Source organism: Salvelinus fontinalis, chromosome 4 (genome assembly GCF_029448725.1).
Source record: "Salvelinus fontinalis isolate EN_2023a chromosome 4, ASM2944872v1, whole genome shotgun sequence".
In the NCBI taxonomy this organism is placed as follows: Eukaryota; Metazoa; Chordata; class Actinopteri; order Salmoniformes; family Salmonidae; genus Salvelinus; species Salvelinus fontinalis.
In genome coordinates, this window is record NC_074668.1 from 50,650,701 (window position 1) to 50,677,868 (window position 27,168).

General features: G+C 42.7%; 2 protein-coding genes across 7 annotated transcripts; one reads left to right on the forward strand and one right to left on the reverse strand.

Annotated features, from left to right (window-relative positions):
- Positions 1–135: 135 nt before the first annotated feature.
- Positions 136–14,580, forward strand: nudt18 (nudix (nucleoside diphosphate linked moiety X)-type motif 18). Of its 6 annotated transcripts, XM_055920499.1 has the most exons (5): positions 3,645–10,515; positions 10,721–10,812; positions 11,696–11,757; positions 11,890–12,103; positions 12,461–14,580. In XM_055920499.1, exons 4-5 carry the CDS (start codon positions 11,902–11,904, stop codon positions 13,060–13,062), a joined length of 804 nt encoding a protein of 267 aa, XP_055776474.1. In that variant the 5' UTR covers positions 3,645–10,515; positions 10,721–10,812; positions 11,696–11,757; positions 11,890–11,901; the 3' UTR covers positions 13,063–14,580. The 6 variants fall into 6 exon arrangements, with proteins under 6 accessions (XP_055776472.1, XP_055776476.1, XP_055776471.1 ...); XM_055920497.1 differs by lacking the exons at positions 3,645–10,515; positions 10,721–10,812; positions 11,696–11,757 and adding exons at positions 136–267; positions 3,444–3,627; XM_055920496.1 differs by lacking the exons at positions 3,645–10,515; positions 10,721–10,812; positions 11,696–11,757 and adding exons at positions 636–916; positions 3,444–3,627.
- Positions 13,849–26,848, reverse strand: fhip2b (FHF complex subunit HOOK interacting protein 2B). The gene is made up of 17 exons (XM_055920495.1): positions 26,676–26,848; positions 25,649–25,727; positions 25,279–25,448; positions 25,087–25,191; positions 23,653–23,772; positions 23,182–23,397; positions 22,870–23,066; positions 19,718–19,835; positions 19,549–19,625; positions 18,343–18,535; positions 17,954–18,126; positions 17,597–17,737; positions 17,280–17,370; positions 17,023–17,166; positions 16,642–16,782; positions 16,436–16,536; positions 13,849–14,828 (listed from the first exon to the last, which is right to left on the reverse strand). The coding sequence occupies exons 1-17, from the start codon at positions 26,724–26,726 to the stop codon at positions 14,705–14,707; spliced, it is 2,241 nt and encodes a 746-aa protein (XP_055776470.1). The 5' UTR covers positions 26,727–26,848; the 3' UTR covers positions 13,849–14,704.
- Between the last annotated feature and the right edge of the window lie 320 nt (positions 26,849–27,168).

Genomic DNA, 27,168 nt, shown 5'->3' on the forward strand with positions numbered 1-27,168 from the left:
CATCAAAAATTTTTGTTGACTTGAAAGGTTATTCTTATCTCTTTTGGTTTTGTTGGTGATACTTGCTGTAGTCTGATCTTTTTGGGACAGAATATGATCTATTATTAATGTTTAGGGTATTTCATGTACATGCATTGCATAAATTAGTGGGGAGGAAACATGGGTGGTACAGTAGTAGCTAGCTAGAATGCATGGATGATTCACATCATTGCTATACTGTGTAAACAGAGGAACTCGCAAGAAAGAAAAATGGTTAACTTCAGTGGGGTAAGGAAATGTTCAGCCTATAAATAGCTAACTAGTTAATTTATAACTAAAACATACATTTGAATAGCTAGCCGATTTCGAGTTGATAACAATCAAGCTAAATGTATCAGCGGGCTGGTTTTCTATGGACTGAACAATGCTAAATAACGTTAGCTATGCTAACTAATATTAGTTCCTACTTGGTAGCCACAAGATTTTAACGTTTCACAGGTTACAGTTGTCTAATATGTTACTCGTTTTAGCGTTGAAGGGTTGTTATAACGTCTTGAAATGTGTGTGATGATTTATGCGCACTATGCATGATGTTAGCTGCAAACGATGTCGGGAACTTGAAACGTCTTTGCTAGTTAGCTACTGTGTTAGTTATCCCGGAAGGGCTTGCTGGAACAGAAAGTGCTGGGGCGGTCCTTTGTAAAACAATAGGTCATGATTCGTTCAATTCGAAACCGGGATATCCAACCAGTGTAGGGTGCCGCCTTGAAGTCTGAGGCACAGACACAATATTATCGTTGTTTCTTGCAACACATCAAAGCCTCTCAACTAGTCAAGGACATAAAGAGGCCGATGTTAGTAAGATTAGCTGAGCTCACCTGTCAAGAAAACAAGCCAGCCGACTCCGACGGTCAAAGTTGATGTTACTTCAGTGAAGGTAATTGGTATAAATACCACCACATGTAATTTCTTATTATTACTTAGGTAATGTCGAGACTTTAATGTGTACACCCATTCAACAGCGACATCAAAACAATGCTGAATGGCTGTCCTAGCTACAGTAGCGCACCTACGATATGTTTTTAAATATACCAGATAGGTGCAATGTAGTGTTTTATAGGTGCATCCATAGTAATACGGCGCAACTGGAGAAATCAGGGTGACGTAACTTGCTCAAGCGAAGGTCACGTCGACAGTTTTGACCTTGTCACACATGTATTCGAACCAGAACTTTAATTAGGATACTGGCCCATCGCGTCAGGCTGGCTACTTGCCGCCGGAAAAGCGATACTTGCATGCGAAATTTAGCCACTGAATATTAATTAACATGTCATTGGCAATATCTGACATTTTACCTTGTACAAAGGGTAAAATCTACTTAACTTAGTCCACTCTGTTAGTAACCGATTATAGTTGTGGAAACGGAACTGTATTGAGATCAAATGTTTCGTCGATGAGAAATCGCAGAATTTCGGCCAAAATCCATCTTATCCTGTCCCACTGCCGGCCACTGGGCTTCCTCTTACCACCATATTTGGTAGTGAGTGGAAACGCCAACCTTAATTGTTCAATCTGTGCCGACACTATAGGTAAGGGATAATCAACGAGGGGATATGCGGTCTATGGAAAATAATGAACTACATGGAAAGTTTGTTCTAAGACCTGCTGGCGGAGTGGAACTGACCTTCCATGAAGTTGCATTATTTTCCAGAGAACGCATAGAGCCCCGAGTTGATTATACCCTTTCATACCATGGCTATAATTGAACACATTTGCCAGTAGAAATGTGTTCAACATCCACTGAAGTAGATAGCAAGTTTACTAGATGGCTAAAGTAGTCCCCGTGGTAACCAGACAGACTTGCTAGTTTAGCTAACCAATCTATCAGTCCTAGCTTGCCACTGACAATCAAATTTGACAATGCCAATAATGTTTAATTAGACTTCTTCAAACGCCGCTCAAACATTAAGAATTAACTAGCCATTTAAGTATACAAATATAGCGTGTGTTATAGGATGTTATACCATGGCATTGTTGAATACTCATTTCTTATTGGCTTGAAGGGCATTCTAGAGCGTGCATTATTTTCCTATAACGCATGGTATATCGGCACAGCAGAATTCAATGGCTATAGTTCATTCTTACATTTAGTTTGAGCTACTTTTTAAAGCAAAAGTTGAATTGGAAACATTGGTATTGTTTAATTAGATTTTCATAATAGCAAGCTAGGACTGATGGTTTGGTTAGCCCAACTAGCAAGTGTTTGGTTACCATGGCAACTACTGTAGCCATCCAGTTAATTTGCCAGCTACTTCCGTGGATGTTGAACAGATTTCTAGCAGCAAATCTGTTTATCACTTTTATACCATGGCTATAATTTTTATCAACAAGGGGCTATGCATTCTATGGAAAATAATGAACGACGTGGAAGGTGTGTTCCACAACATGCTAGCTGATGTCAAATTCATTTCTCAACTCCTAATATTGAGCAAATTACTCATTGGAGCCAATTACTCACCGGAGCATCTGACATAGGCTTAGAAAAAGCACCCGCCGGTAGGCTATCAGTGCAGCAAGTGCTGCTGGTAAGCTTTCTTGACCTGGGCATGGTTTCTAGATAGGGCCACACCTCATTCATTAAACATTAGCTTACATTTTGTATCATCTGACTCTTTCTGCCAACCAACACACACCTGTCACCAACCTAAACAAAAATGTACCTTTTTTTTCTTGAGCTTACTGAGTATACACCTGATCTTTTCATGACTGACCAGGTGAAAGCTATGATCCCTTTTTGATGTCACTTGTTAAATCCGCTTCAAATCAGTGTAGATAAACGGGAGGAGACAGGTTAAAAAATATATTGAGACAATTGAGAATGTGGGTCATTCAGGGGGTGAATGGGCAAGGACAAATATTTAAGTGCCTTTGAACGGGGTAGGGTAGTAGGTGCCAGGTACACCGGTTTGAGTGTGTCGAACTAACGCTGCTGGGTTAAGTTTCCCTTGTGTATCAAGAATGGTCCACCACCCAAAGGACATCCAGCCACCTTGACACAACAGTGGGAAGCATTGGGGTCAACATGGGCCAGCATCCCTGTGGAATGCTTTTGACACCTTGTAGAGTCCATGCACCAATGAATTGAGGCTGTTCTGAGAGCAAAAGGGGGTGGGGTGGTGCACAGCTCAATATTATGAAGGTGTTCCTTATGTTTGGTATACTCAGTGTATGTGCTAATGTTACAATAATTCAGTGAAAAGCATTAGCTGACACACCAAAAAAATGTTTGTCGAGGTATTGATTAACAGAAGATAAACTGTATGAAAATAAAGTCTCACACTAAATGCTCCAAAAATGTTATGAATAAACCTCAGCAAACATTTTGAAACGGTGATTGAGATTTTTCCCGTGAAATTGTTGGGAGCATAGATGGGATGTGCAACTTTCTATGCATCTCTTTGCAGGGACCAGGCTTGTCCTGTGGGGTCACCTGCAGTTATGAATGTGAACAATGATGTGGAAAAGCTTTTAAATGGTGAAGGACTAGAAGTGAACGACGAGTTCGATTCGGCACCCGCAGAGGTCCAAGCAGTTGCCTTGAGGAAAACGATAACCTACATCGTCAGCGCTGTCATCTTCAATGAAAAGGTAGTGAGCAATGAACTCTGTAAGGATAAGGGATTAATTCACCAAGCTAAAGAGCTAAGTAAGTTAATTAGGTCACTTACTAACCTGACACATTACCATTCTATCATGCAGAAGTCAGCATGGCCTAAGGACATTAGACTTCTGTGGCCTTTGTCTAAAATAAATGTACAGTGGGAATTGATGGCACTTACATTTCCAGTTAAACTTAATTCCTGCTTTAAAAATGTCTCAAACATGATATAGCTCATTTCTACATTTATAGCCAGTATCATAGCTCTGCTTTCAGCTACATCGTGCCTTCAGAAAGTATTGATACCCCTTGACTTAACACATTTTGTTACAGCTTGAATTCAAAATAGATTTCTCGCCCATCTACACACACAATACCCCAGAATGACAAAGTGAAAACATGTTTACAAATAAACACATTGAGAATGAAATACAGAAATAATTTACATAAGTTTTGATTTGTGTTCACACCCCTTTGCTATGACACTCCAAATTGAGCTCAGGTGCATCCATATTCCTTTGATCATCCTTGATGTCACACCAAACTTGGAGTCCACCTGTGCCAATTCAATTGTTTGGACATGATTTAGAAAGACACACCTGTCTATATAAGGTCCCACAGTGCAATTCAGAGCAGAAACTATACTATGAAGTCCAAGGAATTGTCCATAGATCTCAGAGATACAATTGTTATGAGGCATATCTGGGGAAGGGTATAAAAAAGTCTTGAGTGTTGAAAGTTTCCAAGAGCACAGTGGTCTCCATCATTGGGAAATGGAAGAAATGTCAAAAGTCTCAGACTTTGCCTAGAACTGGCCATCCAACCAAACTAAGCAACTGGGCAAGAAGGACCTTGGTCAGAGAGGTGACCAAGAACCCAATGACCACTGACCGAACTACAGAGTTCTTTGGCTGAGATGGAAGAACCTGCCAGTAATAATGATTGTTAAAATCCCGAAATATGATTTGGCACCTAGCCATGCAATATCATAAGGTACTGCCTTCGTTGCCTTGTTTAGGAAGCTCATTGGATCCCAGGGCGGGGTAAAATGTAGATATTTTTTCCACTTTTGCAGACAGTTACAGCTAGCTTTTAAGTTTTGGTAGTGGTGCACTGAATAATTAAAGCTAGTCGGCGAAGCTTTGATCAGCATGGATATCTGAAAATGGCTGGGCACTGCCAAGAGCAAAAACTGAGGACCATGTTGAGACCGATGCCGAGTAGCCTGCTAGCCTGACCAGAGGTTGAGGAGAGCAGCAAATGCACCCATCCCCCTCGCCGCCTGCTGACCAAAAAGATTGAAATGAGCCATGGCCTAGCACCAGTAGCATGAGGGTAACATCACAACAAACACCTGCACCTCCGTTACCCAGCCACTAGCACCTGACGACATCTGTGAGGAGCCAGCACAGGTTTGTCTCGACACTTACCTGTGCCGCATTTTCAGTGGGAGAAAGCGCCTGGTTGAAGACCAGAGTGGCTTGAATATTCCCGCAAGGCAGATGCTGTTATCCTCGGCTCCAATGCTAATTCGGATAGAGCTTCACTCAAACTGGCTACTCAAGTTGGAAACATGCCAATGACAATACTAAAGGGCGGGGAAGCATACCTCTTTAAAAAGCATGTGAAATGCATGATTATGAAAAACACGAAGCGCAATGGAAAAAATAACCACTCAAGTGAATACTGAGCAGCTAATAAAGTATTTCGGGGATTGTGGACGTTGGGAGTTTATTGCAGTAAATGAGTGTCCTTTGGGAAGGAGTTTGGATGCGATTGACTATGAGGAAGGAAGCAGTAACTGGAGAAAAGGCAAGGAACTTGCAAAAGCATTTAGCACAATTCCACGTAATACAATACACATCCCATGACCTTCAGAACAAAATCATAGCTCGCAAGATTGTCAGAGGAAATTGGTGAATCGTGGTATACACTGAAAGTAGATGGAACCAAAGATCCAACTGGATGTGATTAACATTTCTATTGTTATTCGATCTGTAGACGCAAAAAAAGTGTGCGAGAGCGGTTGCTGCCAATGGCAACAAGCAAACAATGTGATGCTTTATCACTTACTAACCTTGTTATCTCAGAGCTAACAAATGTTGACCTCAGCATTGAAAATATTCTAAGTCAATGCTACAACGGGGTTAGTGTGATGTCCGGGAAACACGGGGGTGTGCAGAAAATATTGCAATATCAATTGAATCACTTAATGCCACGTGATAACTTTAAATCACCAACTGCATTTGCATGGGGTGCACGCTAGGTCGTCTGAGGCGGCAGAATGTCTTTTTCTATGTGTGTAGCTCCCTGTACAAATTATTTGGGAAACCCACGGTTGCTGCAAAGTATACTGGGGGAGAACTTAAGACTACTTGATCAGAGATGCTCTGGCCACCTCGCCAGTAATTTTGAAATCAAGTGACAGATGCTCTGTAAAATCCAGTCTACTCACATATATGGCACAGATGTGAGACTTAAGGCCAAGGCTTATTGTAAGCAGCGATAGAGCCAAACTTTGAGTTTATTGCTAACATGACTTTCAATCCTGGGGCTCCGACCCTTCTGAACGCAGCAACTTTTTAGAAGCTACTGATCTGATCATCGGTGTCACTTGTCCGCACTATTTTTATTTAACCAGGTAGACAAGTTGAGAAGTTCTCATTTACAATTGCGACCTGGCCAGGATAAAGCAAAGCAGTTCGACACATACAACAACAGAGTTACACATGGAGTAAAACAAACATACAGGCAATAAGTCTATATACAATGTGAGCAAATGAGGTGAGAAGGGTGGTAAAGGCAAAAAAAAAAGGCCATGGTGCCGAAGTAAAACACTGGAATGGTAGATTTGCAGTGGAAGAATGTGCAAAGTAGAAATAATGGTGTGCAAAGGAGCTAAATAAATACAGTAGGGGAAGCGGTAGTTTGGGCTAAATTGTAGATGGGCTATGTACAGGTGCAGTATCCTGTGAGCTGCTCTGACAGCTGGTGCTTAAAGCTAGTGAGGGAGATAAGTGTTTCCAGTTTCAGAGATTATTGTAGTTCGTTCCAGTCATTGGCAGCAGAGAACTGGAAGGAGAGGTGGCCAAAGGAGGATTTGGCTTTGGGGGTGACCAGAAAGATATACCTGCTGGAGCGCGTGCTACAGGTGGGTGTTGCTATGGTGACCAGCGAGCTGAGATAAGGGGGGACTTTACCTAGCAGGGTCTTGTAGATGACCTGGAGCCAGTGGGTTTAGCGACGAGTATGAAGCGAGGGCTAGCCAACGAGAGCGTACAGGTCGCAGTGGTGGGTAGTATATGGGGCTTTGGTGACAAAACGGATGGCACTGTGATATACTGCATCCAATTTAATGAGTAGGGTATTGGAGGCTATTTTGTAAATGACATCGCCAAAGTCAGTTTTACGAGGGTATGTTTGGCAGCATGAGTGAAGGATGCTTTGTTGCGAAATAGGAAGCCAATTCTAGATTTAACTTTGGATTGGAGATGCTTAATGTGAGTCTGGAAGGAGAGTTTACAGTCTAACCAGACACCTAGGTAGTTGTCCACATATTCTAAGTCAGAACTGTCCAGAGTAGTGATGCTGGACGGGTGGGGCAGGTAGCGATCGGTTGAAGAGCATGCATTTAGTTTTACTTGTATTTAAGAGTAGTTGGAGGCCATGGAAGGAGAGTTGTATGGCATTGAAGCTCGTCTGGAGGGTTGTTAAGTGTCCAAAGAAGGGCCAGAAGCATACAGAATGGTGTCATCTGTGTAGAGGTGGATCAGAGACTCACCAGCAGCAAGAGTGACATCATTTATGTATATAGAGAAGAGAGTCGGCCCAAGAATTGAACCCTGTGGCACCCCCAGAGACTGCCAGAGTCCCGGACAACAGGCCCTCCAATTTGACACACTGATCTCTGTCTGAGAAGTAGTTGGTGAACCAGGCGAGGCAGTCATTAGAGAAACCAAGGCTATCGAGTCTGCCGATGAGGATGTGGTGATTGAGAGTCGAAAGCCTTGGCCAGGTCAACGAATACGGCTGCACGCTCAAGGTCGTTTAGGACCTTGAGCGTGGCTGAGGTGCACCCATGACCAGCTCTGAAACCAGATTGCATAGCGAAAAAGGTGCGGTGGGATTCAAAATGGTCAGTAATCTGTTTGACTTGGCTTTCGAAGACATTAGAAAAGGCAGGGTAGGATAGATATAGGTCTGTAGCAGTTTGGGTCAAGAGTGTTCCCCCCTTTGAGGAGGAGGATGATCGCAGCTGATTTCCAATCTTTGGGAATCTCAGACGACACGAAAGAGTTTGAACAGGCTAGTAATAGGGGTTGCAACAATTTCGGCAGATAATTTTAGAAAGAAAGGGTCCAGATTGTCTAGCCCGGCTGATTTGTAGGGGTCCAGATTTTGCAGCTCCTTCAGAACATCAGCTGACTGGATTTGGGAGAAGGAGAAATGGGGAAGGCCTGGGCAAGTTGCTGTGGGGGATGCAGTGCTGTTGACCGGGGTAGGGGTAGCCAGGTGGAAAGCATGGCCAGCCGTAGAAAAATGCTTATTGAAATTCTCAATTATAGTGGATTTATCGGTGGTGAGTTTCCTATCCTCAGTGGTGGGCAGCTGGGAGGAGGTGTTCTTATTCTCCATGGACTTTACAGTGTACCAGAACTTTTTAGAGTTTGTGTTGCAGGAAGCAAATTTCTACTTGAAAAAGCTAGCCTTTTCTAACTGCCTGTGTATATTGGTTTCTAGCTTCCCTGAAAAGTTACATATCACTGGGCTGTTCGATGCTAATGCACAACGCCACAGGATGTTTTTGTGTTAGTTACAGGCAGTCAGGGCTGGAGAGAACCAAGGGGCTATATCTGTTCCTGGTTCTAAATTTCTTGAATGGGGCATGCTTATTTAAGATGGTGAGGAAGGCATTTTAAAAAACAAACAGGCATTCTCTACTGATGGGATGAGGTCAATATCCATCCAAGATACCCGGGCCAGTTCGATTAGAAAGGCCTGCTCGCTGAAGTGTTTCAAGAAGCGTTTGACAGTGATGAGTGGAGGTCATTTGACCGCTGACCCATTACGGATGCAGGCAGTGAGGCAGTGATCGCTGAGATCTTGGTTGAAAACAGCAGAGGTGTATTTAGAGGGCAAGTTGGTTAGGATGATATCTATGAGGGTGCCCGTGTTTACGGCTTTTGGGTGGTACCTGGTAGGTTCATTGATAATTTGTGTGAGATTGAGGGCATCAAGCTTAGATTGTAGGATGGCTGGGGTGTTAAGCATGTCCCAGTTTAGGTCACCTAGCAGCACGAGCTCTGAAGATATATGGGGGGCAATCAGTTCACATATGGTGTCCAGAGCACAGCTAGGGGCAGAGGGTGGTCTATAGCAGGCGGCAACGGTGAGAGACTTGTTTTTATAGAGGTGGATTTTTAAAAGTAGAAGTTCAAATTGTTTGTGTACAGACCTGGATAGTAGGACAGAACTCTGCAGGCTCTCTGCAGTAGATTACAACACCGCCCCCTTTGGCCGTTCTATCTTGTCTGAAAATGTTGTAGTTAGGGATGGCGATTTCAGAGTTTTTGGTGGTCTTCCTAAGCCAGGATTCAGACACGGCTAGGACATCCAAGTGTGCTAAAGCAGTGAATAAAACAAACTTAGGGAGGAGGCTTCTAATGTTAACATGCATGAAACCAAGGCTATTACGGTCACAGAAGTCATCAAAAAAGAGTGCCTGGGGAATATGAGTGGAGCTAGGCACTGCAGGGCCTGGATTCACCTCTACATCACCAGAGGAACAGAGGGGGAGTAGGATACGGGTACGGCTAAAAGCTATGAGAATTGGTCGTCTAGGACATCCGGAACAGAGTAAAAGGAGCAGGTTTCTGGGGCGATAAAATAGCTTCAAGGTATAATGTACAGACAAAGGTATCGTAGGATGTGAATACAGTGAAGGTAAACCTAGGCATTGAATGATGAGAGAGATATTGTCTCTTGAAACATCATTGAAACCAGGTGATGTCATCGCATGTGTGGGTGGTGGAACTGAAAGGTTGGATAAGGTATAATGAGCAGGGCTAGAGGCTCTACAGTGAAATAAGCCAATAAACACTAACCAGAACAGCAATGGACAAGGCATATTGACATTAAGGAGAGGCATGCTTAGCCGAGTGATCATAAGGGTCCAGTGAGTAGTGAGGTTGGTTGGGGTCACGGCGATTCAGACAGCTAGCCGGGCCATGGGTAGCAAGCTGGCAGAGGATGGAAGTCTGTTTTTAGCCACCTCGTGCGTTTTCGTCGGTAGATTGGTGGGGTTCCGTGTGGTAGAGGGGACCAATCCAAATGGCAAAATAGTTATAGTGGCCCAAGAAAATTGTCCGATAGACCTATTCAGATAGCAGCCGATAAGACAGCTAACGATTAGCGGGCCGCAGATGGGCCTTCAGGTTACGTTGCGACGGAGGGGCCAGTTGGATAACTCCCTCGAGCAGATAACGTCGGTAGTCCAGTCGTGAAGGCCCGGTGGGGGCTCCGCATCTGCAGTAAAACGGGTCCGGATAGGTGATTGTAACCCAGGAGTGGCTGATGGAACTCTTCAGCTGGATCGCTCCAGAATAATTTGTTTGTTCCGGGACTGACGGTAGCCAGTAGTCACTCGGATAGCAGCCAGCTAGCTGCAAGATCCAGGTGTAAATGTCCAGAGCTTGCGGTAGAAATCCGGGGATATGGAGAGAAAATAGGTCCGTTATGCTCTGGTCTGAGTCGCGTTGTACAAAACTGGCAACGGCTTTTTGAGCTAAAGGATAGCTGATGACCGCCAACCGTGGTTAGCTGAATACTAAAGTTAGCCAGTGAACTAGCTAGCTTCTGTTGTGGATTTCAGATTTGAGGTGAATAATACCTTATTTTTTTATTGGTGAGGCGGGTTGCAGGAGAGGTTGAGTTTCGAAAAAATATGCGAAGAAAATGTGTATATATGTATGTATGTATGTATGTATATATATACAGTAGGGAGAACAAGTGTTTGATACACTGCCGAGTTTGCAGGTTCTCCTACTTACAAAGCTGTATTTTTTGTTGTAATTTTTATCATAGGTACACTTCATCTATGAGAGACGGAATATAAAACATAAATCCAGAAAATGGTCGCCGTGTCAGAATGATTCATTCAATGGTTTTCCCCTCATGTAAGCCTGGTTGTTTGGCAGATTTTTTTTTTATGTAACGCACTATTTACTTTAAGCCACTGCTTTTTACTTCAATGCATGTTAGATTTATGTGATTCTTAATGTCATTGCTTGCTTTTGCGGGTCTAATTCCTATTGATCGATATACAGCTTTCCCTTAATTTATGGGTATAGGAAAGTAGCCTGTTGGTTGTGCTCTGAGGTGAGCCCTGGCATGGTGTTCCTGTTGTCCTGGCTGTCCACATAAGTGGTGCTGAAATTGGCAGTGAATCCTTTCATCGCACTAACTGACAGTAGCCTTCTGTCCATGGTCCTGAATCAATGGTTATGGTGTGTTTTAATTAGCTCATCACTTGGGCTACCAGTCTTCGTGGGGCTTCTCTTCAACATCCCATGCTTTCTTGTGTGCAAAATTGTAGTTGTGTATATGGCTGCATTTCAGATAGACTTGGATTTTTGTATGTCGCAGTAGTATAGGACCAATAGCGTGGTTAGACATTTCAGCATGCCCGTTCTTTATGCTTTTGTGGCCTACCACGCCGTGGCTGAGCAGTTGTTGCTCTTTGACGTTTCCACTTCACAATAACAGCACTTAGGGCTTCCTCGGTCAACTATCAGGGCAGAAATTTGACCAACTGACTTGTTGGAAAGGTGGCATCCTATGACTGGGCCATGTTGGAAGGCACTGAGCTCTTCAGTAAGGCCATTCTGCCAATGTTTGTCTATGGAGATTGCATGGCTGCACTCAATTTCATACACCCGTTAGGAACGGGTGTGGCCGAATCCATTAATTTGGAAGGGTGTGCGTGTGCACATGGCTGTGTTTCAGATAAAGGTTTCTACATTTGAACAGCAGTAGAACCAATCTACCTTGTTTTATTAGGGCTCCCCATGGATGTAACATGCCCCCTTAGGAATGTCATCCTGGAGTAAGGTCTGCAAGAGGTATGAATAGTTTCTGGTACTGTTTAAAAAAATATATATTTAAGACATCTCATTACACTTTTCATGAAGGTGCATCCTATTGTACGTACGTGTGTGTGTGTGTGTGTGTGTGTGTGTCACCTGTATTTGCAGAATGAGGTGCTCATGGTGCAGGAGGCCAAGGAGAATTGCTACAAACAGTGGTACCTTCCAGCTGGCCGTATGGAAGAGGGAGAGAGCATTGTGGAGGCCATGAGAAGGGAAGTGAAGGAAGAGGCTGGATTTGACTGCAAACCCATCACCCTGGTTCTGGTCCAAGAACAGGGGCCACAGTGGATCCGATTTGTTTTCTTGGCGGAGATTACAGGTAAAAGTTTATCCACGTATTTCAGATTTTCATACAAATGGCAGGCTTAGAGTTGTGCTCAGCTTTTATATTCTTCAAGAATGAGTGGGTGGGTATATACAAGTATGTGGACACCTTTCAGCCACACCCGTTGCAGGTGTATAAAATCAAGCACGCAGCCCTGCAATCTCCCTAGCCAAACATTGGCAGAATGACCTTACTGAAGAGCTCAGTGACTTTCAATGTGGCACTGTCATTGGTTGCCACCATTCCAACAAGTCAATTTGTCAAGTTTTGAACTTCTTGTATTCCTCAGGACTCGGCAGCATTGATTAGTTACTTTTTTCACTGCTGTTCCCGCATATTTTCCTCCCTTAGGAGGCTCCCTGAAGACGACGGCAGAGGCTGATGGAGAGTCTCTCCAGGCTCAGTGGTGGGACCAAGACTCCCCACTCACCTTGAGGGGTCGTGACATCCTCAGACTCATCGATATCGCCCTGAAATACAGAAAGAAGCCCTGGCATCCTGTGGCTCACCCTATAGACATGTGCTGCCATGTTGTTGTACAGCGACTTCTCCTCACCTTCAGCAGCTCTGATGGGGTGCTTTGGCTCCTTTTGGGCAACATTAAGGACCTACACCTTCCTGTGGCCGTGTCTGTTAAAACCCACACAGTCACATGGGCGGCCAACAAATTGGTACAAGAGGCCATGCCCTCTTCCTACTACGACCTCAACGTCAACACAAGGGGAATCCTGGGACTACAGCACAATGGAAGGGTCCCTGGGAAGACAGATGGACTCTGCTTCAACACAGTGGTGTCTTTAGAACACACTGGGGAGGGGCCACACACCAGTCAACCACCACTGATCGAGAGCCCTCGCTTTCAGTGGTACAAAGTGGAGAATCCTCAGCTAAGAGACCAGATTCAACAGAGAATAACTACTGGGTCCTTCCTTCCAGTGCATAGTCTCTACTAAGGAGGGGGTGACATTCCAAAAACAATACACTTTTTACTTGAAGATGATTTTGGGAATGCATTAGGAATGTGTGGGGCAAGTAGCTGTCTGAGTGGCCAAAAGACATATGTACCTTTGAGAGCAGACATTACTACAGGCGATATGTTTATCAATTTGTACATTTGTCAAACGCTAATCCAGAGCGACTGACAGTCAGAAAATGTACTCTTTGTACTGGTCCCCCATGGGAATCGACCCACAACCCTGGTGTTGCAAGCACCATGCTCTACCAACAGCCACACAGGACCACCATTCCAAAAACTGCTGGAAAAGATTGCAAAAAACTTTTCAGAAATAATTTGGGAAAAATGGACTGCAATACCCTTTTGATCAAATGTTCAATCAAGTCTGCTATTATTCAAAAACTACATTTAGCTATCAAACATGATCTAGCTTCATGATATGATCCATTTTAGATAATCCGCATGAAATCTAATACCCATGGCAGAAAAATCGATTTACTGTTATGAAAGCATGACAGGTTGATTCAGCAATATGATGTTATGGCACGCACAGGGTGACTTCTAACAGTACAAAGCAAAAATAATCTCTTCAGCTATCACATTGTAGGAGAGGGACGCAAACTTCAATGCAGATGCTCTCAGCATTATATTTGGTTGCACTGCTGCTCATGTCGCTGAGTCTGTTTAAAATACAGAAAACCAAGCCTTAGTAAGCTAAATACTTTGAGGCTCATCTCAATTATTAAGTTGCATGATCATACTTTAGAAAGGATTGTACAGAGACTGATGTTTAAAACAATGTATTAAGACCGATGTGTATAGTGACCCTGGTCCACATAAGACATCACCTCAACACAGAAATAAAATGTGAAAAAAGGCAAGCACATAGTGTTTTTTGTCATGAATCTTGTTCTGGAAGCAACTCCATAGAGTGGTTGCTAGCTGGCACAGCCACAAAGTATAAATATTTTAAACCTAACCTTATATTAAAACATTTGCTTTTTGGTATTAATTTATTTAGACTTTGTACCTGGCCCATCTAGCGGAAACCGTTCAGTTCTGCCTCCAGGACGGACTCATCGCCATGCAAACAGAAAGTATCAATAGTTAAACTGGATAATGCAGTTTTAGGTTGTTCCAACCAGTCTCACAGCCCAGATGATCATATCAAGCTTCATTAAAAGTGCTGATCCAGGATCAGTTTAGCCTTTTAGACCATAATGAACAAGAACATGATCCTACATAAGCACTATGAATACCTCTCAGGAACGAGGGATAGCATAGCCTACAGCAATCTTATATACGCAACTGTTACAAAGACAAGATGGAACGCAACCTTTTACATTGATTTGATCAACTGCATAATTTACTTCCAGGTGTGATAGTTTGCTTAAGATAGTTATTATTGTTTGCATAGTCATCATGTAACATAAGCTAAACTCAAAGCAAAACATTTCAGCATTTACAATAAACTTAAAAATGGAGATGAATCTTACATTTGCCATTCTCGCAAGTACCAATGCCTCATCTTTGGAGAACAACTATTGTCCTTGTACCTCCTGTCAACTATGGCTTAGTTTACGCGTAAGCAGCTGTGACTGGTGTCATCCGTCTTCTGACTGAGTGTTCCGTTCAAGGATTCACAAGGTGTCAGTGTTTTGCAAGTTTGTGTTGGCGGGAAGTTTCACAAAGGCAATGGCCGCCAGCTCCTTACAAAACTCCTCCAGGATGATCACTCCCTTAAGCAGGAGCATGTGATCCACTCTGAGGAGGCAAGATCCACACAAAATCATTGTCATTTCCTCAGTCTGCTTCTCCAGAGGGTGGTTTTTGTTATTAAGAAGAACACATGTATTGTATTACTACCAATTGGTGTAGTGGAGGGTCAACGCACATGAATGCCATTTACACCTTTTTTATATTGCACAAGTGTTTACGCACATATTGCATTGAAAATATAAGAAACTTCATTCAGAGCGCATGGTGATCAACTTTTGACCATTACGCACACACTTACCACATAATGAATTTAAACTTTTTATACACAGTGTATTCAGACCCCTTTTCCACATTGTTACATTAGCCTTATTCTAAAAACTTTTTATATAGGCCCTCAATCTACACACAATACCCCATAATGACGAAGCTAAAACAGGTTAAGACATTTTTGTAAATGTACTAAAAATAAAACTTATTTAGATAAGTATACAGACCCTTTGCTATGAGACTCAATTGAGCTCAGGTGCTCCGAGACAGGATTATGTCAAGGTACAGATCTGGGGAAGGGTACCAGAAACAAACGCCTGCAGCATTGAAGGTCCCCAAGAACACAGCGGCCTCCATTCTTAAATGGAAGAAGTTTGGAACCACCAAGACTCTTCCTAGACCTGGCCCGCCCAGCCTAACTGAGCAATTGGGAGAAGGTCCTTGGTCAGGGAGGTGACCAAGAACTCTATGGTCACTCTGACAGAGGTCAGAGTTCCTCTGTCGAGATGGGAGAACCTTCCAGAAGGACAACCATCTCTGCCGCACTCCACCAATCAGGCTTTTATGGTAGAGTGGCCAGACAGAAGCCACGCTTTAGTAAAAAGGTACATGGCAGCCCACTTAGAGTTCGCCAAAAGACACCTAAAGGACTCTGACGATGAGAAACAAGATTCTCCGGCCTGAATGCCAAGCGTCACGTTTGGAAGAAACCAGGCACTGCTCATCACCTGGCCAATACCATCCCTACAGTGAAGCATTGTGGTGGCAGCATCATGCTGTGTGGATGTATTTCAGCGGCAGGGACTGGGAGACTAGTCAGGATAGAGGGAAAGATGAACGGAGCAAAGTACAGAGATCCTTGATGAAAACCTGCTCCAGTGATCTCAGGACCTCAGACTGGGGGCGAACGTTCACCTTCCAACAGGACAACGACCCTAAGCACACAGCAAAGACAATGCAGGAGTAGCTTCGAGACAAGTCTCTGAATGTCCTTGGGTGGCACAGCCAGAGTCCGGACTTGAACCTGATTGAACACCACTGGACAGACCTGAAAATAACTGTGTAGCGATGCTCCCGATCCAACCTGACAGAGCTTGAGGATCTACCTTGAAAAAGGGGAGAAACTCCCCAAATACAGGTGTGCCAAGCTTGTAGCGTCATACCTAAGAAGACCCGAGGCTGTAATCGCTGCTTCAACAAAGTACTGAGTAAATGGTCTGAATACTTACGTAAAATGTTATCAGTTTTTATAAATTAGCAAAAATTGTCTGAGGGAAAACTATTTTAAATTAATTTTAGAATAATGCTGTAATGTAACAAAATGTGGAAAAAGTTAAGGGGTCTGAATACTTTCCTAATGCACTTTGTTTCTCTATGGCACTTACCCAGACTCCCCATCCAGGCCCATCAGCTGCCTTCGGACATGCACAAGCTTCTCTGTGAAGTTTGGGATCACCTCGATCCTCTGCATCAGTTCGCCTATCACCTGTCAAACCAGGAGAAACATAATTAGGAATGTATTTGTGAAAACTATAGCTCAGTAAAACCTTCATGAAAGACAAGGAAGAAGGTGAGTGTAGAGGTCACCCACCCTGATGAGCACAGAGAACAGGGAGCGGGCTCCAGGGGCCAGGATGATGTAGGGGTCCAGCAGGTACTCATGGAGGTGGGGATGAGGGAACACGGCCAGCCTGGACAACACCGATGTCACCTGGAGGTTCAGCTCATAGGGCTAAGAGAGAGACACACACACACACGTCACAAGTGAAGTGATGTTTGTGACTAAACACAGCACTCATGGTGGTCACTAATGTATTATGATGACTATGCAATAATTGTACCATATACAAAACACAGTTGTACGGAAAGTGCTCCATCTTGAGAGCATGATTGCAGACATGAAAAACATTTTGGGATTGTATATACAGTGGACCAATGAACAAAATGCAAAAATAAATCCCTTGAAGGCTACCTGCTCAAGGATCCGACCTATTCTGTCAAACAGGACTTTGAGGAAGTGGCCTTCGAAGAAATCAGAACTGGATACAGACAACTCGGTTGGTTTGAGGGACTCCGGCCAATCCCAATCGAGCAAGAATGCAGTGCACTCTTTAAACTAGATGTAAAAAATAAAACAAATCTGATGTTTTGCGTCAGATCTGAGACCTCAATTTATGCACTTATGCTACTCTTGGCAATGACTTTCACTGCTTGAAGTTCTCCGCTCACCTGCTCATGAGCGTCATGGACATAAGTTTCATATCGGGCACCTTGGACATGCTGAGAGGTTTTTGCTTCTTGGGGGACCAAACACAGAAAACTGCAAAACAAAACGACAGTGTAAAGTTTAAAAACTGTAAAGCGAGTTATAGATGCTAAAATATAAAAAGTAGTTCCTTCGTGAGAGATGTCTGATCAGTTTTCTTTATAACTTGAATGAGGGGATGAATGTTGTGCCTAGACTCAATTTTATTACTGATGGTTAATTATTAACTGCATAGAGAGAACTGTATCAGTGTTCTATTTCATTCTGTGGTTAATGGCACCTGTTTACAATGTCCAATGCTTGAGTTTGTCCACTGCAGCGATGTTCTCTCATGAGCTGGGGTCGATGCAGAAGCTGCTCTGAGCTGTTGAATTCATCCTCGCCGTACATGTCTGTGAAGAAAGGGTCCTCCTCTAGTTCTCTGTTCAGGTACAAGGGGAACACAAAAATATATGGATAGTGTAGAAGCCATTCCTGAATGGTATTGCTGACTGTATACTCATGAACTAGTCATAGTCATGATTAACTATGCAATTCACCCTGTGTGTCAGTGGCTCGCAACAACCTTGATTTTTATTAGCCCCTACAGAGAGGTAATCTCTCCATTGGAGCTCTACCTCTGGATGAGTTAACTCACTCGTTCTCCTCCACGGGATCGGTGTCAGTGAAATGCCTGCAATCATCCCCTCCCCCCAGAGTGCGTGTCACGTAGCAGCGGTTCTCCAGGTTCCTCAGGACCAGGTTGAAGAGAATGTCCCTGTGAGGCTTCTGTAGGAGCTCTTCAAACAGGAGCAGAGTAGTGATACTGATCTAGGAGGCAGAGAGAAAGTACAGCACATGTCACCAGCAGTAACCAGAAATAATGCTGGTACTTCCTTAGTGTTGTATGCCAAAAGAAGAATAAGGGAATACAAATAGCTTAACTATATTCATAGTAGCAACATGAGAGATGTGAACTCCAGTTGTCTCGTCTTTAGTCATGTTCAGCCTTTACTGAGGGCTACAGTAGCAGCACCTTCGGCTTACCTCATCGGAGATGTGGTCACAGTGCTCTATAAGTTGATAACGCAGCACATGACTCTCTGTGTCCAAGCGCTGCTCGCTCTGTGTGTGTCTGCCTAGGAGGAATGAGACCAGCTCTTCCACCATGGCAGGGGATTGGATGTGACGCACCGAGCAGCACAGCAGCGCCGTGTTCACCAGCACGCCCATCTCAGACCTAAAACACAAACCACTGATTAATAATAGTCCATATGTCCCAGATACAGTGCATTCGGAAAGTATTCAGACCCATTGACTTTTTCCACATTTTGTTACAGCCTTATTCTAAAATGGATTAAATAATTTCCCCGATCAATCATCATACAATAAAAAAACAGAAATACCTTATTTACATAAGTATTCAGACCCTTTGCTATGAGACTCGAAATTGAGCTCAGGTGCATCCTGTTTCCATTGAACATCCCTGAGATTTTTCTACAACTTCATAGAGTCCACCTGTGGTAAATTCAATTGATTGGACATGATTTTGAAAAGGCACACACCTATCTATATAAGGTCCCAAAGTTGACAGTGCATGTCAGAGCAAAAACCAAGCCATGAGGTCGAAGGAATTGTCCGTAGAGCTCTGAGACAGGATTGTGTCAAGGCACAGATCTGTGGAAGGGTACAAAATAAATTCTGCCGCATTGACGGTCCCCAAAACCACAGTGGCCTCCATTCTTAAATGGAATAAGTTTGAAACCACCAAGACTTTTCCTAGAGCTGGCCGCCCGACTAAACTGAGCAATCGGGGGAGAAGGGCCTTGGTCAGGGAGTTGAACAAGAACCCGATGGTCACTCATGACAGTGCTCCAGATTTCCTCTGGAGATGTGAGAAACTTCTCTGACAACCATCTCTGCAGCACTCCACCAATCAGGCCTTTATGGTAGGGTGGACAGACGGAAGCCACACTTCAGTAAAAGGCACATGACAGCCCGCTCGGAGTTTGCCAAAAGGCACCTAAAGACTCAGACCATGAGAAACAAGATTCTCTGGTCTGATGAAACCAAGATTGATCAAAGTACTGAGTAAAGGGTCTCAATAGTTGTCAATTTGATGTTTTTTTATAATAATTTGAGAAATAAAACCAAAAGAAACTTGTGGAAAACGTGAAAGGGTCTGAATACTTTCCGAATGCACTGTATATGTACAAAACCTCATTGGAGAAAATGTAGGTGGGGGTCACTTACATTTGGAGCAGCTCATGCTGTAGAACACCGACAAGCCAGCAATTGTGAATTTCTTTGGCCAATTTCACAGCGAGGCTCTACAAAAACAGCAAATATACTGCACTCGACATCCTCTCTTGGTGGAAACTCAATTAAATGGTCAAATATTTCAGCTTTTTTTTTTTTTTACCTTTGGTGCCTCCCTCATCAGATGGTCAAGGAAGTCCAGCCAAGCGAAAAACCTCTCCATGTGCTCACTACCAGGAAACGACTGGCTTTCCTGCATACCGCTCTGAGAGAATGGAACACTGCACAAAACATCATCAGGTCCATTACCAAATGAAAACAAGATTATAACTGTACAAGTAAAGTTGTGGGGCTTGCTTTAGCTCTAAGTATTTTTGTGATAATGGAAGTTTAAAAGTATTACTTCACTATTTAAAAAAAAGCAGTTGCATAGTCAAATTTGGTAAAATAATTGGTCTGCTTACTTTGATAGACTAGAAATCAACCTTATTACTTTTTTATTGTGGGGCAGTTAGATCATAAAAATGTCTAAACCACAGTTGTTGCATGTGAAAACTGCAAGACAGGACAAAGTGATCTGTCAAAAGATAGGAATAAAAGGCAGGATCAAGTGGACAACACTTAGGAAAGCAAAGCAACTGAATCATTCATTATGTGGGTTTCAGATAAATAGATCCTCGAGTTACTTTTGTAAAACAATTAGTGTAAATTAAGTTTGATTGTAGTTGAATGATAATTTAATGATTAAAGTTGTAGGCTATTATTTGGAGAAAGAAATGATGTTGATTCTAATGATGACAGCTCTTTAAAAGTACTTGTGGTAGTTGAAGAACAGGCTTGTATGTACAGTCGTGGCCATAAGTTGAGAACGACACAAATATACATTTTCACAAAGTCTGCTGCCTCAGTTTGTATGACGGCAATTTGCATATACTCCAGAATGTTATGAAGAGTGATAAGATGAATTGCAATGTCCCTCTTTGCCATGCAAATGAACTGAATCCCCAAAAAACATTTCCACTGCATTTCAGCCCTGCCACAAAAGGACCAGCTGACATTATGTCAGTGATTCTCTCGTTAACACAGGCGTTAGTGTTGACGAGGACAAGGCTGGAGATAACTCTGTCATGCTGATTGAGTTCAAATAAAAGACTGAAAGCTTCAAAAGGAGGGTGGTGCTTGGAATCATTGTTCTTCCTCTGTCAACCATGATTACCTAAAAGGAAACACAGGCAAGGGCTTCACAGGCAAGGATATTGTTGCCAGTAAGATTGCACCTAAAACAACCATTTATCGGATCATCAAGAACTTCAAGGAGAGCGGTTCAATTGTTGTGAAAAAGGCTTCAGGGCGTCCAAGAAAGTCCAGCAAGCGCCAGTACCGTCTCCTAAAGTTGATTCAGCTGCGGGATCGGGGCACCACCAGTACAGAGCTTGCTCAGGAATGGCAGCAGGCAGGTGTGAGTGCATCTGCAAGCACAGTGAGGCAAAGACTTTGAGAATGGCCTGGTGTCAAGAAGGGCAGCAAAGAAGCCACTTCTCTCCAGGAAAAACATCAGGGACAGATTGACATTCTGCAAAAGGTACAGGGATTGGACTGCTGAGGACTGGGGTAAAGTCATTTTCTCTGATGAATCCCCTTTCCGATTGTTTGGGGCATCCGGAAAAAAGCTTGTCCGGAGAAGACAAGGTGAGCACTACCGTCAGTCCTGTGTCATGCCAGGGGGCTCACTCACAATTTCACCTAAAAACACAGCCATGAATAAAGAATGGTACCAACACATCCTCCGAGAACAACTTCTCCCAACCATCCAGGAACAGTTTGGTGACGAACAATGCCTTTTCCAGCATGATGGAGCACCTTGCCATAAGGCAAAAGTGATAATTAAGTGGCTCGGGGAACAAAACATCGATATTTTGGGTCCATGGCCAGGAATCTCCCCAGACCTTAATCCCATTGAGAATTTGTGGTCAATCCTCAAGAGGCGGGTGGACAAACAAAACCCCACAAATTCTGACAAACTCCAAGCATTGATTGTGCACAAATGGGCTGCCATCAGTCAGGATGTGTCCCAGAATTTAATTGACAGCATGCCAGGGTGGATTGCAGAGGTCTTAAAAAGAACACTGCAAATATTGACTCTTCAATATCAACTTCATGTAATAGTCAATAAAAGCCTTTGACACTTATGAAATGCTTGTAATTATACTTCAGTATTCCATAGTAACATCTGACAAAAATATCTAAAGACACTGAAGCAGTAAACTTTGTGGAAATTAATGTGTCATTCTCAAAACTTTGGCCACGACTGTAGACCTACTGATAGCTAGCTGTAGTTCTATCTAATAAATAAACTATTCTGGCTAACAGTGATCACTGAAAAGTACATTTCCTGAAGAAAATGTGGTGTGCTTGTTAGCTTGTTTTTAAGTATGTATGGTTTTAAAATAACTTGTAGTAGTAATGGTGGTGACTGGTTATAGTTGAAATAGGTGGTGAAAATATAGATTTATTGGTGGGATAGCTTGAACAGGTGAAAGGGTTACAATTATTGTTGCAGAGTATTATATGCTAATTCATGCAAACATGTGTGTTACAGATCTGTCATTCTCATTGAAAGCAAGTCTTAGAAGCGGTAGATTTGTTCTATATGCACCATTTCCATGATTCCTGTTCTTACGTTTCATTTTGGTTTTGTACAACTGCTGAAAATACAATATTTTTGGTTATGGAAAATATATTTCATAACGGTTTAGATGGTACAATGATTCTCTACACTCGACTTCCTTGTTTTGTCAAACTGAAAACCAGGAAATGGGGGGAGCGATATCTGCATCTTTAAATCAAATGATCTATGTAACATTGCTACATAGCCTGCAAGGATAGACCTTGAAGCAGCCAAGGCAGGCACCACCAGATGGTATGATAGACAAACTTGTTGCTGCCATAGCTTATCTAACTAGCGCGAGTCGGTTTGGCTACTCTCCCTCTCTCTCTCTTCGTGCCACACAGACTGTCACACCGGCCCCTGCTCCTCATCCATCCCTCCCACACCTTTTTTCAGTTCGCGAACGATTCATTTTTCTGAGTGACTTGTTTATTTTAGCAGTTTGTTTGACCTGTTTGCTGTAATGAATTCTACAGCATGATTAATATGCGCACCTCTGGTGTCTCTGGAGACGTGTTCTCACCAACAACTGTCTGTCCTATATGAATGCAGGTAAAATAGATATTGCTGCAAACAGTAAAAAAAAAAAGAAAAAAAAGAAAGTCCACCAATAAGGGCTCCTGCATGCTCTGGGCCACTAAACTCACTTCCAGTGGGTCTGGGGGAAACTGTGGATGTCTGCAGGTTCCAGCGTAGCCGGGAGCTGGCTGAAGAGCTCACACAACCTCTCAGCTAGTAGCTGACACAGTGGGGTGCTTTCAGCTAGGCACACTGCAGTATCTTCCTTTGGTATGCTGACAAGGAGCAGCAAGCTCTCAAAGGCTTTCAGTGCAACTCTGCTTTTCTGAACAAGGAGACAAAGAAAAACGTGGCAAATTATTGATAACTTGATGTTCATTTACAAGCCTCAAATTCATGAATTATGTATTGGTTTGTAAAATAGTCCTTGCTGAACACACCTGGCTTCTGCTCAAGTGGACCAAGACATGGATGAGGCCTGCATTGGCTGGGAAAATAGTGGAGGGAGAGTCAGTGGGTGAGTGCTGTTGAGGACTGGAGGTGGAGGCAGGGTTGGAAGCTGTGGGGTAATTGGAAGACACAGTTTCTCCACTTCTCCCTTTTTCTGTATCCTCAGAGGTAGAAATAGACCTCTTGGAGTGATTATCCTTTTTAATCTACATGACAAGTAAAACAGTGTAAAAAAATAAAAAATACATCAATCATACGTTGACATTACTTCGGATGATGCAATGAAATCAACTACATCTAGGCAACTACTGTCAAACTAATGACGTGATAAAGTATTACTACCACTACTTTTAATTTTAGAACTTCTACCATTAGTACTACTATTCAGTATGCCCATTGCCTACACATGTTTAGTGCTTGAAAATGCACGACCAAATCAAAAAGGTTGAATTTTAAAGTACCTCTAAAATGTAGTTGAGAACATACGGATCTTGTTTCACCCTGGAGCAAACAACAAACATAAACTGAGCCTCCTCTTTCTCAGTCTGCGATTCCAGAAGACCACACAGACGAACCAGCTTCTGTTGAGAGCAATGTCAGGAATTTTGGGAGGACAATTTTACAGTTAAGGAAACCACATTTAAAATATCACTTTATCTTGGTAAAGATACAACGATAGATAATTGTATTTCACAGAATGCTGTGGTAGCCATGCTGGTTAAGTGTGCCCAGAATTCTAAATTAATCACAGCCAGTGTCACCACCAAAGCACCCTATCACACCACCTCCTCCATGCTTCACGGTGGGAACCACATATGCGGAGTTCATCCGTTCACCTACTCTGCATCTCACAAAGACACGGCGGTTGGAAACAAAAATCTCAAATTTGGACTCATCAGACCAAAGGACAGATTTCCACCGGTCTAATGTCCATTGCTTGTGTTTCTTGGCCCAAGCAAGTCTCTTCTTCTTATTGGAGTCTTTAAATTAAGGCCTGATTCATGCAGTCTCCTTTGAGCAGTTAATGTTGAGATGTGTCTGTTATTTGAACTCTGTGAAGCATTTATTTGGGCTGCAATTTCTGAGGCTGGTAACTCTAATGAACTTATCCTCTGCGGCAGAGGTAACTCTGGGTCTTCCTTTCCAGTGGCGGTCCTCATGAGAGCCAATTTCATCATAGCGCTTGATGTTTTTTGCGACTGCACTTGAAGAAACTTTCAAAGTTCTTGACATTTTCCGGATTGACTGACCTTTATGTCTTAAAGTAATGATGGACTGTTGTTTCTCTTTGCTTATTTGAGCTATTCTTGCCATAATATGGTCTTGGTATTTTACCAAATAGGGCTATCTTCTGTATACCACCCCTACCTTGTCACAACACAACTGATTGGCTCAAACGCTCTAAGGAAAGAAATTCCACAAATGAACTTTTAACAAGGCACACCTGTTAATTGAATGCATTCCAGGTGACTACCTCATGAAAACTGGTTGAGCGAATGCCAAGAGAGTTCAAAGCTGGCTACTTTGAAGAATTTCAAAAAATATATATTTTGATTTGTTTAACATTTATTTTGGTTACTACATGATGTCTTCACTATTATTCTACAATGTAGAAAACATAAATAAAAACTTTTGACTGGTACTGTATATAAATAAGGTATTTATTTTTTATACATAACCAAAAATGGCTAAAAAACTGTTTTCGCTTAGTCATTTTGGGGTATTGTCTGTAGATTGATGAAGGGGGAAAAAAATATATTTTAGAATAAGGCTGTATGTAACAAAATGTGGAAAAAGGAGTCTGAATAGTTCCCGAATGCACTGTATATCAAATTTCCAACAGCCATAGACAACAACATAGTGACGAACAATAACCAGATCGAATGACTCCTTACCTGGACTGGCCTATTCACATTGAGGATGTGAAGCATTGGCTTTTGGATTTGTACCAGGATCTTGGAGAAGAACACCAGGACCTGCTGGTTCATTCCTGGGGGGTACTGGCAGGACGAAGAGATCAGTGTCGAAGAGAGGGTTATCAAAACTTACCACACATGACATAATTTCACCTGCTGTGTGTGTGGTACCTGTGCTTTGCCTAGGGTGCAGAGGGTCTCCAGCAGTTTGTGCTGTAGGAGGTACTCCATACAAGGGCCCATCTCCTCCTGCCCCTGTTGGCCCTCTTCGTAAACTAAGATATCCAGCATCTGCTTCAATCGCCATGGGATGTCTGTCTGCTTTACAGGCCTCGTTTGAACTGGAAAAACATCACAGTTGAATGCACTCAACATAGGCCATTATGAACACATGCCGAATATGACAGCAGTATTAAAAGGAAATAGACCTACTGCTGACAAGTTAGTTCGCAATGTAACTCAGGCCAAGTTCACTTGGTGGCACATTTGGGGTATTCATCATTTTCTTAATTTCAACATTTCAGTAGTGTCTCAATCTTACCTGTAGTTTCAATGTAATAATTGGTTATCCCTTTCCAGTGGTCCACGAAAGAGTCCAATAAATTTACTGATGGCTCCCTCTAGAAAATAGAAGGGAAACATGAGATGATTCAGCTCAAAGAATATGTGCCTAAACAATCATGTCCTATCCAGCATAAAACATATTCCATTGATCAGTTGCGCTTCCTCCTGTCTTGTATGAGTTTGTCACTCTCCCCATCCCACAAGAAAGTTGCCCACTGATGGAATGTGGTATCATATGTCTGTGGAATTCCACTTGAGCAAATATGGAGTCAGGTCAGTCTAGTCCATAGAGAACGTTAGAGGTCTCCAGTGGCCAAAAATCTATATTAGCATGGCCAAAGCCAATGAGGGTTCCACTATTTGAATGTAGTTAACTGGTTGGGACTTCCAACTTCATTGGCTGATCTCTCCTGGTGATCATGTTGGAGTCATGTCCAACCGGGTCATCAGCCAATCGAGAAGAAGAAAATTGCATACTTGCATTCACTGGCGCTATCATATCAGAGATACAAAGATGAATCACCTATCTAACTCTATGGGATAGCTGGAAATCTTTATCAACAAACATTTCAGACGCCATGGCATATGTAGTTTTAAGGTAGCAAGCTAACGTTAGATACTTGTCCGAATGATTAACACATCTACACAACTTCATAATAACATTGGCATTATTCAAAAAGCATATTACACCAAATAAATTAATATAGATCGCTTGTCACCATCTTGTTAGCTAGTTTTGACTACTTGGCTGGCTAGCTAACGCGTTGGATTAGGCTGCCACTTGTTATTTGGCGCATTATTTAACTAAATGTAAGGCCTGTAAATAGTTCACTTTTAGCCGCTAACTAACTTTTTTAGCCGTTAGCTAACTTTATATGAGCCAAAGTCAAATAAGTAAAGTTAGCTAGCTGCTAGCCAATTAGCTTGCATCATACAGTATCTACCCAGCTAGCTAAATCCAGGAAGTGGAGTACGAAAAGGGCTTGTCAACAACCATTACTTACGGTCTCCAACGCCTGTTGAAAGAGATGTGTCAGTTTACTGAACATATCCATTATTTTCGTCGAATTAATAAAAAGTTTGACAAAATATGTGAAACATTTTTCCGTTTGCTAGCTTCAACTACGATATTGCCACAGATAGAACAACTAGCCAGAAGTTTCACCGGATGTATAAATGTGAGGCATCCGGTTTGCGTTTCCACTCACCACCAAATATGGTAATGAAAGGAAGCCCAGGGGCGGGCAGTGGGAGGAGATGGTTTCTGGCCGACATTCTGCTCATTTTCTCTCCAATAATACATTTGATCTCAGTACAGTTCTCTTCCCAAAACTAAAATATGTTACGAACATTGTGGACACAGTTTTTTAGACTTTACCCTTTGCCAAAGTTTAAACATTTATGCATTGTTTAGAAGGAGTGCAAGGGAATTTCAGAGTGGGCGTTCCCTAACGGAAATATGCAAATACATACTATAAAATGCCAACAGGATCTCGC